Here is a 15,405-nt window from a genome sequence, read left to right as displayed (position 1 = left end):
GTTAAGTCGGCCATGATAAAGTGGGCACAGGATATTGGGCATAATATTATGTTTGAGGATTGGGAAAGGTTGTGGACCACGGGGATGAACTTCACGGCATGTAATGCTCTGAAGGAAAATGTAATGAAAATGATATATAGGTGGTACATGACCCCAGTTAAACTTGCCAAAATATGCCATGTGCCAGACAATAAATGTTGGAAATGTAAGGAAAAGGAAGGAACATTCTTTCACCTCTGGTGGACTTGTCCCAGGGTGAAGGCCTTCTGGGAAATGATATATAATGAGCTGAAAAAGGTATTTAAGTATACCTTCCTTAAGAAACCAGAGGCCTTCCTCTTGGGCATTGTCGGCCAGATGGTGCCAAAGAAGGATCGAACATTCTTTTTGTACGCAACAGCAGCAGCAAGGATACTTATCGCTAAGAAGTGGAAAACTCAAGATCTACCCACGCTGGAAGAATGGCAGATGCAGCTGATGGACTATATGCAACTGGCAGAGATGACTGGCAGAATTCGAGACCTGGGAGAAGAGAGGGTTGAAGAAGATTGGAGGAAATTTAAGACTTATTTACAAAAATATTGCGATTTGGTGGAAAGTTAAGTAGGATGTTTGATCATAAATAATTGGCCATCACAAAATCGGATTGGAATGGGATGTAAAGCGAGACTAAGAGAAACAAATTTTCAGAGGACTATATTTAAATAAGCGGTTATAAAATTTGCAAACTAGATGATAAATTGCTTGGAAAAAATTTATGATGATGAAAATGGCAGTGGGAGATGTGAGGAAGTCCAAAGAAGTTATGAAACTCTGTTGAGATAAAAGTAAGGTTGTGTATTGTCTTTGTACTCCATTCTGTAAAAAACCCTAATAAAAATTTTATTAAAAAAAAAAAAAAAAACACTTCAGTTTATGCAGGCGACATGTTGAACATGCATCACTTACCGATTCCCTGAGGTAACCTTGTCCAGCCACGTCATATAAACTGAGACCTATTCTCGTTTGGTATAGCCACACTGTAAAACAGATACAGATACATGACAGAATCTGTTTTGAGGCAAAGAAAGCCAAGGCCAAAGTGAAACAAAATATGACAATACGTTCAAAACAGAAAAAGACCCACCTTTCCTCATCACATAATTGAAAAACTGCATGATAGATATCCTTCCATAGGGATCGTTGTGAAGTAACTTAGCAAAGACTTTAGCTGTGAAGAACTGCCTGTGCAATATAAAAAACAACAATTTTGAAGCTCTGCAGAGCCACTGTAAGTCTTCCATAGGTTCAGTCAGTTTCATAATTTACACATTTTCCTGATAATTATGTTGTGGGACTCTGATGTATGTGTGGGTGTGGGTCTTTGGAAGGGAGAGTACCATGATATACCATGGGTATATCATGGAAGCATGGGACACAAACAGGAAACCAACCCACTTAAGAAGCCCACAGATTCCACCTACACTGAACAGCAGTACTGGGAAAAACCTAGTTGGTGCAATTCATTACTGCTTTTTGTTTCTGATCCAAATAGTAATAATTAACCAAAAGCCTAAGCAATGTCTCAGAGCCAAATGCTAATCTGACGTAAGTTCCAGTACATGAATTACAGTACATGAACTTGCAGTGACCAAGCTCAGCAGCATCCCCCCCCGCCACCTGATTCACACCTGATTAGGCCTGATTTACACCTAGAAACAGAAGGCAGATCCAGAAATGTTCACCATGCAAACAACTATGGGTAAAAACAACAACAGTGTGGTGAAAAATCTACTTAACCATGCACGAAGCTATTCCACAGGTATGGCTTTCCATGTGGCTGGGTTTGCAGCTACCACTGCTGCACTGGGAAGTATTGAAAACCACCGTCAAATTGGGTTTGAGGTTGTGGACTGAATGTCCACATTGTTAGAGCCCCTCATAAGGTGCTGTATCCTGAAGAAATATTATAATAAGCTCTGCAAGCATTAAGTCTTGGCAAAATGTATCCTCTTCAATACCTCTCTCACACCATCTGCTTGCTATTTGACCAGCTTGAGCTTTCACCTCAGTTCTGGTAAGAAGCCATGAGCATGCCAAGGATTGCTGTCCTATACTCACTATCAGGATGCTTCTGCCAAACACATAAAAGCACTCTGCTGCCCTACTGCATACAAGGTCACAGCAAAAAAAACCCTCCTTATTTTGCTACCTATAATGGTACTTCCCCTCCAACCACTTTACAGCTGCTCAAATGATGTTTTTATCAGAACTTCCTTCTGACAGCCAACAATATATCCTTACAGAACTACGTGAATTTTACCGTGAGGAAGAATATGAGCAATCAGGGATGTAGAAGGGCTTAACTCATTCCTGAGGTACTATTTGCCCACTGCCACCAGTATCAGCAGTACTGTTGCACTGGTCCAGTCCACAGAGTTCTACTATCAGGCTCACTAATCATCAGCCACTGCCACCCCCGGCTCTTATCACTGCTCCCCATAGCTGAATTGGTCAGAAGGCCATGAGGAGAGAACCCTCTCTGAAATCCTGGAGAGCCGCTGCCAGTCAGTGTAGAAAATACTTAGCTAGATGGATCAATGAGCCTGGTATAAGGCAGCTTCCTAAGTTCCCGTGTGTTCTAACAGCTCTTCTAAAGAGCTGCCTACAAATTTAAAGAAGCACACATAGGGAGAAATAAAAATTAAGTCATAACAACCTGCAATTTGAATGTTGACCAAGACAATCCAGAACTCTTAAGCTAAGGGCAGACTAGCGTAAGTCCTGAAAATATAGGTGCCTTACTTGCACTTGGATCCAGCTTTCTCACCAACTTTCAGGAAGCTTTCATAGTTGATCATTGCTTCATCTCCCATCATGGGTGATGTCTGATGTTTGTCCAGCAGAAACCACAAATTCTTAAAAAGGGGATGGAGGCAAAAAGTTAGGGAACTATTGCAAGACAAAATGATCAAGAATTGTTTACCTGAAATTAAGAAACACATTTTTTTTCCTTACTTGCAGTTCTTCATTATCTAGTAGTTCTCTGCTTTTTCTCTGCAAAAAGACTGCTCTGGATTCTTCTCTTAGTTTCTGTAATAAAATTTCATCTTCTGCTGGCAGCTAAAGAAAGAAAGAAATGAATGAATGTTATTTGTATTGTGGTACAACTCTACTGAGGACGCAGGTGGCGCTGTGGGTTAAAGCCTCAGCGCCTAGGACTTGCCGATTGAAAGGTCGGCGGTTCGAATCCCTGCGGCGGGGTGCGCTCCCGCTGCTCGGTCCCAGCGCCTGCCAACCTAGCAGTTCGAAAGCACCTCCGGGTGCAAGTAGATAAATAGGGACCGCTTACCAGCGGGAAGGTAAACGGCGTTTCCGTGTGCAGCTCTGGCTCGCCAGATGCAGCTTTGTCACGCTGGCCATGTGACCCGGAAGTGTCTCCGGACAGCGCTGGCCCCTGGCCTCTTAAGTGAGATGGGCGCACAACCCCAGAGTCTGTCAAGACTGGCCCGTACGGGCAGGGGTACCTTTACCTTTACCTTACAACTCTACTGACCAGAACCCAGGCTGGGCAATTACAGTAAAAATTGCATGCAAACATGGCTCGTGGCCACAACAGAAATTAGTCAACTTTTCTTCAATATGCAAAGGGGGCAAAGAAAAACAGTAGATTGATGTGTATGTCAGCTGTCCCAACTATTTTTAAATTGTCTGCATGATGGCATAGCAACAGTGAATTCAAACTCCCAAGTCTAATATGTGCCTAATATAGCTTTTATATAAACACATGATTGTACAAGTTAAAAATCTTTGATTATTAAAGCTTGACAACAATATGCAAGGTCCCACCACAACAAAATGAAGCAAGCCTGCAAAATAGAATCAGTCCTTTTCACATCCTTTTGAAAACACAAAACTACAATGTATAGCTCAAAACTGATTACATCCGTGCTACAGGAATTATTGCATGAAGTCACTTTATTTGTCGGTTTGTTTTCTCTTCCTTTGAAAAGCAGATGTGCCAAAATGGACAGGGTAAATCTGATTTGCTGAGCTAGCCCATCTCCACTCCATAACCAATACAGCTTGTAGCAGGCAGTGGCTAAGAGGCAACAATGAAAAGAGGTTCTTCTCTTGCCAGAAGGTCAGGTGTGTGTCTCCTTCCCATTCCACCATCCTCTGAAGAAACCTCTGTAAGAGAAGGCACAGTTCTGCCACATAAGATTGTAAGAAACAGCCTTATTCAGAGTCAGATCACTGGTCCATGCTGGCTGGGGCTGATAGACATTATAGTCCAACTACAACGGGAGGTCATCAGATCAGGGGAGATTATTCTAAGGAGCCCCAGTTAGTCCATCTGATTTGACAAGGGCAGGGCAACCACTGTTCAGAAGCCTGTCACCCCTGCACCTTTGAAAATACAGTATGGAAGTCACTTTATGTTAAAAAAATTTATCCCACCTTGTGTACCCATTATACAGTAGGAGATGGACCTCCCTCCGGCTGAGTTGCTCCAGCATACCGAGGCAGAGGGGGCCAAGGATAATTAAAGAGCAAAGGCCTGGTTATAGAGGAAAGTTTTTGCCTGCTGCCTAAAGATATACAAATGGTACCAGGTGAGTTCCCCTGGGAACAGCATTCCACAAACAGGAGGTCATTCTTGAGACTTCTCATGCAGGGGTCCACAAAAAAACTTAATCTAAGATTAAGTTTGCAGCATCTGGGTTGGTTCATATGGTGAGCAGCAGTCCTTGAGGTATTGCAGTCCTGAACCATTTAAGGCTTTATAGGTCAAAAGCAGCATTTTACATTGGACCTGGAAACTTATTGGCAGTCAGTGCAGTCAGGTCAGAATTGGTTTTATATGCTCAGCCCTTCTGGCCCCGGTGAGCAACCCGACCACTGAATTCTGTACTAGCTGAGGTTTCCAAACTGTCTTCAGAGCCCCACGTATAATGCATTGCAGTAATCTAACCTCAAGGATCTTTGGATTTAGGATTTTAGTCAATTATACCAGCTTTTATGTAGTAATAAAAAGCTGATCATATTTATGAAGATTTTTGATCAAGAATACTATGTATTTGCTATTGCACAGTTCAAATAATGGGGCAAATTTAAATGAATTGTAGAATGCCTTGTGTGTAGCTGAATGTGCACATTCACCCCTTCCCATCAATAATCTGAGCCTAACTGCAAACCAGATTCAAACCTCTACTCACATTTGTAAGGCCCACCTATCAGATTTATGTGCACTGTCACCTGACATTAAAGTATATGACAAAATTTACTGTGAATAAAGAATTTATTGCAGAAACGGAAGGTAAAGAAGAAAATTACAGAATCACTGGAAAGCATACAATAAAAATGACCATTGCTACATAAAGACAAAAAGCAATGCAAGCTGTAACACTGAGTGTATTCAAGTACATTTTAAAAAGTTGAAGAAACCAAAGAGGTTGACAGTCAGTGCAGAAATAAAAGAGGTAGACAGAATGTTGAATAGCACCAGTTCCATGAGCAGACCATCAAAAGCACTAGCTCAATCACATGGTGATTACTCTCTGTGGACCTGCTTCCTGGTAGCACCACCACGTCTCCTTGGTCTCCCTCTCCTCCCCCTTGAAGGCACACCGAGCACCCATGGGTCTGGAAGAGATGCTTGCACTTCAGTTGCTCTGGGTGTGTAGCCTTCCTGGTGTGATCGAGAAGGGCCAGGACTCTCCCCCTGGGCAGGCACAGGAGAGGTTTCTGCAGGGAAAGATCTTGCTGCTGAAAAGAAATCTATAAAATTGTGTCTAAGGAGATTGAGCTCTTGGCGGAATCGAACTATCTCGGCATCAGTTCTGTTTGTGTCCAGGATCCGTTGAGTCCTCTGCTGTTGCCACTCTTCCTGGCGAGCCCGGAGCTCAGCTTCAGCAGCCTGACGCTGTTCTCGCCTTGCCAGTCGCATCTCCCGGATGAGGCTGTTCTGAAATGAGCGCTGCTGTTCAAGGAAGAGTCGGAAGGTTGTGTCCATGGCCTCCCTTCCAGCTCTTATCTCCTCCAGCAGGCGGTCTATGGTGTCCTCCCTGGCCCGGCGTCTTCTAGCTCTCATCTGTGCCACCCTGTCCATGGCTGGCACTGGTTGCCTGAGTGCTGCCTCTGGGTCACCTGTTGGTCTCCCTGTTTTTTTTGGGGAAAGAAAACACACACACACACACAAATGATTAATTTACCTCCAAGAAATGAAGAAGCATTAATAAGGAGTAAGAGTACATGAACACAGTTATTGTAAACAAAACAGAAATTAGGAGGGAAGGAGTTCAAGGAGATGGAACTTTCTGCTATCACGTCGCTACCTCCAACTGGGTATGTTAGCAAGATAATTTATATTTATGGTTAGCAAATAAGAGGTCAGAAAAAGGAATGCTTTTAGTGGTAATGTCATTGGTAATATGTTTAGCCAGTCTTTGTAATTGGGACCCCTTCTCTGGTAACAACAACAATAAGTTGATTGATGGCAATAGAATATCCCACTATGATTTCATGTTTGCAAGCCAAAATAGTTTGTGACAGTTGAAACAAATTTCCAGTGTGCAGGTGAATTTTGTAACCGCCTTCTTCAATCCATAATAAAGGATTCCTTTAGAAAGAGAAGCAGAAGCTTCATCCAGTAAAACCTTGGGCCTGTCAGCAGAAATTAGGTTAAGGACATGACCAATTTGAGGACACTTTACTATGGAAGTGAAATTAACTACGTGGAAGAGCTGAGGAGGAATTTCAAAGACAACTCTAGCCATCACCAAATATAGTAACATGATGAACCCTCCTCTCTTTCCATACATTGTTAGATTAAAAGCCTGAAGCAAAGAGAAATAGAAGCTTAATTACAGCAGTGGGTATTCCTTCAGAGAGAAATGTGGACAAATGATTAAAAAGACTCACCTATGAGTACTTTGTCCTGGACTCCTGCTTTTAACCTCTGTTCTGAATTGCAACTGGTTGGCAATAGCTGTGGAGCCTGAGCAGAAGCTGACCTGGCAGGCATTAGGGTGTCTGGTTCTTGGAAAGCGGATGGTAGTTCTTCCTCCAAGGCAGATGCAGTTGCCACTGTGCTGGAGGAAGATGAAGAAACAGGCTGCAGGGGCAGCTGAAAGGAAGCAACCTCTTCAAGTTCAGATTCCACCTTAATCTTCAGCACCTCCTGGAGGGGCTGTGTGGCATCACTGAGTCCTTCAAAGGTTGCTTCCATCTCAGAGTCCTCTTCCACCTTCCAGGAAGTTTCTGGTATAGGTTGCCAGGAAGGCCCTGGTTGAACTGTGGTGGTGGAGGGCTGGAGTCTCATAGCCTGACTCACAGAAGAGGGGCCAGTTTCTGTTTCTCCTCCACAGATCTCATCCAGCTCCCTGAAGAAGCGACAGCGAACTGGCGTGGCCCCTGCCTTGCCCATAGCATCCTTTGCCTTGCGATATGCTTTGCGAAGATCTCGGATCCGGTTGTTGCACTGGATTCGCGTGCGTAGGAATCCCTCCTCAGCCATCTTCTTGGCTAGGACAGCATACAAATCACTGTTGGTGGGCATGTTCTGAACCCGGCGCTGGATCAGCAAGGTATTCCAGTGACCCAATAGGACTCTGGTCTCCTCATCTGTCCAGGTGGGGCCACGAGGGGCCCGACCAGATGATTTGGATTTGCCTTGCAGTTCTCCCTCCATAACAGTTGGGAATGGTTCCTGGAGAAAAAAGGCAAAGTGGTCTCTGCAGACTGAGTCCAGGGCAGAGATCTGCACTGTTTGTCTGTGTCTGCAGGTCTCAAATAGCTCTGTGCTGCAAAGTCACTTCCAAAAGAAGGGACAGCAGAGGAGAAGAGGACTCTCCCAAGTACTTGCCATGCTAGATGCAATGAACAGAGGGCAGAATCCCCAAGAGAATGGTTAGCACATGAATGTTTTGGACAGGGTTTTACAAAACCCAAGAATTTGGGGTAACAAATCTCTCAGTCTTCCTCAAATACAAGAACAGGGTTTCCCCCTACACCAAGGTAGGCTTCTTTCCCCACACCTGATGTACCAAGAAGCATGAGACAAGAAACCACAGGATAAACTGTCCAAAAATGTAACATGAGACAAGACCCTGCCACTCAGGACAGATGCTTCCAGCGTACCAATCTGTCTGAATAGATGTTCAACAGCATTCAATTGAAGAAAACGAGGTGCAGACATTTGCACAACAGAGCAACATTGCAAACTTTGAAATACACTTGTGCTCCCTCCCCGTTGTCCTTCCGCCAACAAGTGAAGACTTGCTTGTTCCAATAGGCTTTTGGGAACTGACTGCTTTTAATGAAAGGGCTGGTGCCTTGCTGTTTTTATTGTAATTACTGGCATGGTTTTAACAGATTTTATATATGTGAAATTATATCAATGTTTATTATATCAATGTTTAATTGCTTCTAATGATTGTTTTTTTCTGTTTTTAATGGTTCTTAATTTTACCTGGAAGCCACCTTGAATCCCATTTTATATATGTGTATAGCTTTAATTCTATCAATGTTTAATTGCTTTTAATGATTGTTTTTTCCGTTTTCAATGGTTCTTAATTTTATCTAGAAGCTTCCTTGAGTCCCATCAGGGAAAAAGCTGGGGTATAAAGAGAAAGAAGATGATGATGATGATGATGATGATGATGATGATGATGATGATGATAATAATAATAATAATAATAATAATAAAACAACAACTGTAAATACTAAGTTTCTCTTATACCTACAGTATTTCCCTGAGAGTGAGCACCAGAGAAACTCAATCAGACTTCCTTCTCAGCAGATATGCATAGAATTGTAGTGTTAACTTCACAAACTCTCATGAGTATTGTTTGTAAGAAAGACCTTCTAAGGGAAAATTGGAAACCTGTGGTGGACTCACCACCATTGGACATTTTTATGCAGATGTTGGATGGTCATGTGTCATGGATGCGTTGGTTGAGATTCCTGCACTGCAGGGAGTTGGACTAGATCCCTTGAGATCCCTTCCTACAATTGTATGATTCTATGTTCCCTCTTTCAGTAAGAAAAAAATAACATGCAAAACATATACAGTGACAAAAGGTCTGATTATAAGAATGACACAGCAGTGTAAATAATATTCTATTTGGTTGAATGTTAACATGATTCAGTGGTCATAATTGCACATTTATTCTGGAAATATTTGAAGTAGTATTGGTGGGAAACGTGATTTAAATTAATGATTTAAAGTGGCCTTTTATTGCTTATTTAAATCACACTGATTTAAAAGGCCACTTTAAATCACGTATTTTAATCAATCCACCCTGTTGAACACATAATGCAAAATGGTTAAAGCTTACTGGTGAAACTTTTAACAGGCCCTCTTTACACCACAAACCTGTAAGAAGCAGCTGCACTCATCAGCGAATTCACTTGGGCAAGTAGTAGAGGATTCGTATCCCACCCCCCATCCAGACACGGTATACATAGACAAAAACTGTAATGCATTATCTCTGTCTACTAAGAATGCAGTATTATTCAGAATGGGTCTGGAAAGCTAAAAGAACATTGGCTGCCATGTATACCTGCTTGTTTGCCCATACCACTGGGGGTGGGGTGGGAGCTCTACTGGTGGTACTGCTGTTAGTTAAGCCATGATATGCAGCAAACAGAGGGGGTTCCGTTTCTGTAATGGTGCCTGCTCTATGGAACTTGATCCCTTTTGAAATAAGGCAGGCACTGACTCTGATGAGCTTTTGATACCTGCTTGAGACCTATAAGCTTACCTAGGCATTTGATGGTTACTAATTTCCACCTTTGAATAGGACACATTGCTGGCTACAGCAGATAGAATTTTACAGTGGTTTCATGTTTTAATATTATTCTACCTTACTGATTTTTTATTTTTTTTGCAAACTGCTCTGAGATTACTCAGATGGAAGAAGTGTGTGTGTGTTGTGTGTGTGTAAGAATTAATTATTTGGAGTAGAATCTATGAGTCAACCACAGAAAATCTTAGTTATGGAAATCTGTTTTAAACAACACTTTTGTGCAAAACAAAATAGAGTAGGATTCCTCTCCTTGATTATCTAGGCTATTTATGTCAATGGACTTTGTAGTGAAAGGAACCAATTAATGTGTGTGCTTAATTCCCTTTGGTAATACGAAACTAGTAAATTGATTCCACAGAACAAAGGTTAACACTTTCCCCCTTTTAAACTGGAGAGCAAATGAGCACTGAAAACCATACTTACCCTATAATAAAATCGTGGTATGCTCATATAGGATGTACTGGCATTTTTCCTCCCTCCTTTCCATTCCAGGTAGTATTTTGTAAACAGCTCCATCTCTTCATCCTTCAGCTCTTGATCACTCCTTTTAGCTAGTTAATGTAATATGGGATGCATTACATTTCATAGCAAAATGTACTTCCATATGCAAAATATTTATTTCTGCTTTTGTATAATTATGCCAGACTTGCAGCCAAATGATTTGTCAAATCTCACATACCTGTTTGAAACACACACACAAGCAAACACTCTGGCTTCTCTGCCCAATATTCTCTCAGTCTCCAAAGCAACGTTGGCTGCAAAATCCCTTCCTGCTAAGAGCATACAACAGTTCCCATGAAAGCTTTGCCTCCCAGAGTGACTTTTCACTTTGTCCATATAAGCTTTAGTAATTATTAAAAAGCTATTGTTGAGCTCTTTCCCAGAGCTGTTAGAATGTTCTACTACATCACAACAGCTGTGCTAACAGATTGAGAAGGGTTGCAGGTTTTAGGGCAGAACAACATATTATTTCTATTTACTTGTAACAGAAGTCTGATGGATGCTTTGAGACACACATATATTTGTAACTCTACAGGTAGAAAAAAACATGTCGTGGTGAGTGGTTTAGCCAGTGGAAGGGGAAGTTAAGAATCTCCTCTCAGAGCTATTTTCCCCCTCTCAGAGCAATTTATAAATGGGTTTTTCCATAAATTGTGTCCACATGTAGTTCAGTCCCTCGTCAATTTTAGAATTCCAGTGTCAATCTTGCATAATATTTTATGCATTTTAGTAGCAACCTCTCTTAGCCATTTAACATAGAGAAATGCAATCCTTACAGCCCCATAGGGAGAGGAACACTGAAGGCCTTTTCTAGCCTCTTAAAAGGGAGCTGAGATAGCACAATGAATCAGTGTTAGAAACTGGGAGAGAAAAGCTAGGAGCCAAATGGCTTCTGGAACCTGGGTTGTGGGCGCCAAAACAGAATGTCTAGTCACCAGGGGGCAGGGGGGTCGGCAACACTTTTTATTTATTATTTTGATAAGCATGAACTAATACACAATTCACATAAATGACACACTTTTAATACCACATTTTTAGAAGAAATTGTTAATACATGTTTAATTTGGTGTTTACAATAAAAATACTGGTATTGTACTTCAGTTTTCAAAATACTCTACTCTTTATTGTTAAACTCCTTAACATTTTGTCTATCCTTAACATATACTTTGAGGCTTCAAAGCACATACATTTCAGTAAACCTTGAGTGTCAGCCAGGCACAAAAAATGGCACCCACTTTTTGAGGTGCTCACAAATGTGCCTGGTGCCCTGCTTGCAAATGGTGATCAACTTTTGAGGTTGCTTGGTTCTGTATTCTGCCACCCTTGGAGGTGCAGTTGGAGGGGACACAAGAGTAGGGCTTTGCAGCTGCAGCAGATTATGAAATTCCCTCCTGAAAGAGGTTTGGCTGGTCCTTTCTCTTCTGACTTTTGAGTGGGTATGCTTTTAATGTGTTTGGAGTTCTTTAATCTCCTCATGTGGCACTGTAGTTTTTTAATTGACTCAATGCTCTTCCCCTGTCACTGTTGTGTCTGTTTTTATCTCCTCCCTCTTTTTCATTTTATTTGTGTTTTAACTGGGGATCTGCCTTGGTGGCCTCAAAGGCGAGGCAAAACTTTTCAGAAATAAAAGGAAAATCCTAGCCTCATGTACCATGCATTGCAGGGGCCTACATGACCCATTCTGTCAACTCTAAATTTTATGATTCTATCATCCATTTTAGGAAACAGCAAAAATACATTTTGTTGTAGATCAGTTCAATTTTTTTTTACAATATATGATACAATAAATCATCTAACATAAATAAGTAAATATAGAATAGGAAAGCACTCAAGTGTGACAATCCCTAATGGTCATGTAATCAAAGCCATTACATGGAAGAAAATATCAGCTATGGGTACCATTCACTGGATCTACCAGATTGAGATGGACTAGGAAAATACTTTCCCTGGGGACCTGGAATTCTAAAGTTCTCAAAAAAGTTATTAATCTGCTTCACCCAAACAATCCTCTGAAAGGCTTTCCGTTCTGATTCAAAGAGTACTGTATATCTCACACAGCCTGGTAAAGGTAAAGGTAAAGGTACCCCTGCCCGTACGGGCCAGTCTTGACAGACTCTGGGGTTGTGCACCCATCTCACTTAAGAGGCCAGGGGCCAGCGCTGTCCGGAGACACTTCCGGGTCACGTGGCCAGCGTGACATTGCTTCTCTGGCAAGCCAGAGCCGCACACGGAAACGCCGTTTACCTTCCCGCTGGTAAGCGGTCCCTATTTATCTACTTGCACCCGGAGGTGCTTTCGAACTGCTAGGTTGGCAGGCGCTGGGACCGAGCAGCGGGAGCGCACCCCGCCGCAGGGATTCGAACCGCCGACCTTTCGATCGGCAAGTCCTAGGCGCTGAGGCTTTAACCCACAGCGCCACCTGCGTCCCACACAGCCTGGTAAGCTAGTCTAAACATAGGGCCCAAGACAATGAAATGGCGTAAGCAACTACTTTTGGTAAAGACAATACAAATGCTTGTAACAGGGGTAAAGATAAAGGTACCCCTGACCTTTAGGTCCAGTTGCAGATGACTCTGGGGTTGCGTGCTCATCTCGCTCTCTAGGGAGCCGGTGTTTGTCTACAGACAGCTTCCGGGTCATGTGGCCAGCATGACTAAGCCGCTTCTGGCAAACCAGAGCAGCGCACGGAAACGCTGTTTACCTTCCCTATTTATCTACTTGCACTTGACGTGCTTTTGAACTGCTAGGTGGGCAGGATTTGGGACCAAACAATGGGAGCTCACCCTGTCGCAGGGATTCGAACTGCCGACCTTCCAATCGGCAAGCCCTAGGCTCTGTGGTTTAGAACATTACTTGGCCAGAGGGCTGCCCAAAGGGTTGACTGACCTTCTGAGAGCTACGTGACAGTGATGGGCATTGCAAAATGCACACTCACTAAGAATGCAAGAATAGTCATGCTGGATCTGTCAAAATACCTATCTCATCCTCTTCTCACAGTGGCCAATCAGAAGTCTATAGGAAGCCTACAAGCAGAACAAGAGGCAATAGTACTCTCCCACTTGTGATTCCCAGCATACTGCCTCAGACAATGTTTGTATGCACACACTCACTGCACATAGAGACCACATCCTCAGTGAGGTGGGCAAACACATTCAGACATACACCTCACCCATCAGGTGGGCAAACACATTCAGACATACACCCCACCCTTCAGCCGATCAACAGAGGAGCAAGGCTGGGGATTCCTCCCCATCTTGTTTCCTCAGTGTTAAGACATTTTAGCAATGGCACCACATCAGAACAAGAAGAGATGCCTTTGAAAGGAAAGCAATAGACAGGAGGAAAAGGCACACATTTTTGTTGCCTGATTTTGGCAGAGGGCTGGTGGACCACAGAAAGCTTTGTATGTCAGATGTGGCCTGAAGGCTTGCCACTTCTGGCCTATAATGTCACATTATAATTCCTCATCATTGGAGGGAAAGTGATGACTGTATGGGTGTCATAGGTAACTGCAGTTATTTATCAATGTCACATAATACAGTTACAGGTAGGTAGCCGTGTTGGTCTGCCGTAGTTAAAACAAAATAAAAAACTTCCTTCCAGTAGCACCTTAGAGACCAACTAAGTTTGTTATTGGTTTGAGATTTCGTGTGCATCAGAATCCACACGAAAGCTCATACCAATAACAAACTTAGTTGGTCTCTAAGGTACTGCTGGAAAGAAGTTTTTTATTTTGTTTTGACATAATACAGTAGCAGCTATCTAAGAGCCACTCTAGAACCATGTTGGATTTGAAGACGGAGTCAAGCCCCCGTCAATGACGTCCTGTCACAATCTTAATTCCCAATATGTAATACTGGGTCCAAAACAAGAAGACGTTAAAGCAAAAAAATTCGAACTGCAACAGAAAATCATTATGGCCGAATAGTAACTGTGAAAATTTATTCTACGCGTTAAAAGTCATCATGCGAAGAGTAGGCTTGTTTCCTCCACACATGCCTGTGGACTGAACAGGAATTTTAACTGGAATTATGAATTGTAAACGCAAACCCAATGACAGTGTAGCATACTAATAGAAACAAAAAACTGCTTGGTCTACAACAGTGTTTCCTAAACTTGGGTATCCAGCCAAGCGCATAGCCAGGATTTTTGTGGGGGGGGGAGAGAGGATTTGTTGGGGGGGGGACAGGACATTTGTTTTGAGGGGGGCAAAACCAACACAACTGGTGAGTTAGTTACGGTAAGTATTCTTAGCTATGCTCATGTAGCCAGCTGTTCTTGGACTACAACTCCCACCATCCTTAGCTAGCAGAAGCAGTGGTCAGGGATGATGGGAATTGTAGTCCCCCCCCCAAAAAAAATACACCCAGGTCTACAATGACTATGAAGCAAGATGCTGTCTTCCATTTTCAGGTAAAGTTAGTTAATACAGATGGGGTCCAATGTGGTGTAATTGGCATTGTGCTGGACTTGGACAAGAGACACCTGATTTCAAATCACTTGTGAAGCTCTCCCGATGAAACGGGGAAAGTAATTACCTATCTCAACTTCACACCTCAAGAAGAAGCTTGCTGTGAAGAATGAGAGAAACCCATGGAAGGTGTCCTGACCTCCTTGAATGGGTTACGACAGAGGTACGGCAGGGGAAAAAATGTATAAGGAGAGTAGTAATAAGGTGAAATAAGAGAGTCAGAAAACCGCCAAAGGCAGAGAACGTAGCTATTTCTGTTCACTCAGGGGCACCGCTAACGAGGGGAGAGAATCCTTTCAGGGTGGGGACTGGAAACTCCTAAAAGACTTCCCTGAAAGGGCTGCGCGGAAGGCACGGCGGCCCGGTGGCGGAAGCGCCAAAGGCCAGCAACCGGCCTCCAACGGTCAGTTGGCCATTCCGCCGCCCGTCCGTGAGGGAAGAAGGAAGGCGCTGACAGTTGTCCTTGTCCTCCTCCTCCCGCCTCACCGCTATAAATCCCTGCGCGCGCACTCACGGTCATTGCTGGCGGCCAAGCGGCTCTTCAGCGCCTGCTTCCAGTCCATGTCCCGCGATACTCCCGTCCCAGACGACCCATCAACCGCTCTCCCGACAACCGCCGCCGACAACAGACCAACATCCGGG

General features: G+C 43.2%; 1 protein-coding gene across 4 annotated transcripts in view; it reads right to left on the bottom strand.

The window, feature by feature from the left end:
• PPP2R3C (protein phosphatase 2 regulatory subunit B''gamma) overlaps positions 1 to 15,405 on the bottom strand; it is a 26,062-nt gene extending 10,657 nt beyond the window's left edge. The window contains exons 1-6 of one of the 4 annotated variants that reach the window (XM_083741408.1): positions 15,278 to 15,405; positions 10,215 to 10,342; positions 2,998 to 3,102; positions 2,785 to 2,897; positions 1,127 to 1,224; positions 949 to 1,019 (exon numbers count right to left, since the gene is read on the bottom strand). In XM_083741408.1, coding sequence (XP_083597534.1) covers positions 949 to 1,019; positions 1,127 to 1,224; positions 2,785 to 2,897; positions 2,998 to 3,102; positions 10,215 to 10,342; positions 15,278 to 15,326 — 564 coding nt within the window. In that variant the 5' untranslated portion in view covers positions 15,327 to 15,405. Of the gene's footprint in view, positions 1 to 948; positions 1,020 to 1,126; positions 1,225 to 2,784; positions 2,898 to 2,997; positions 3,103 to 5,262; positions 6,142 to 6,903; positions 7,691 to 10,214; positions 10,343 to 14,830; positions 14,964 to 15,277 lie in introns of those variants that run through there. The other 3 variants (XM_083741409.1, XM_083741406.1, XM_083741407.1) reach the window with 3 other exon arrangements.

The sequence above is a fragment of the Podarcis gaigeae genome, assembly GCF_964106915.1.
Source record: "Podarcis gaigeae genome assembly, chromosome: 1".
In the NCBI taxonomy this organism is placed as follows: domain Eukaryota; kingdom Metazoa; phylum Chordata; class Lepidosauria; order Squamata; family Lacertidae; genus Podarcis; species Podarcis gaigeae.
The sequence above is the reverse complement of the archived record's forward strand: the minus strand, read 5'-3'. Positions and strand labels throughout refer to the sequence as shown.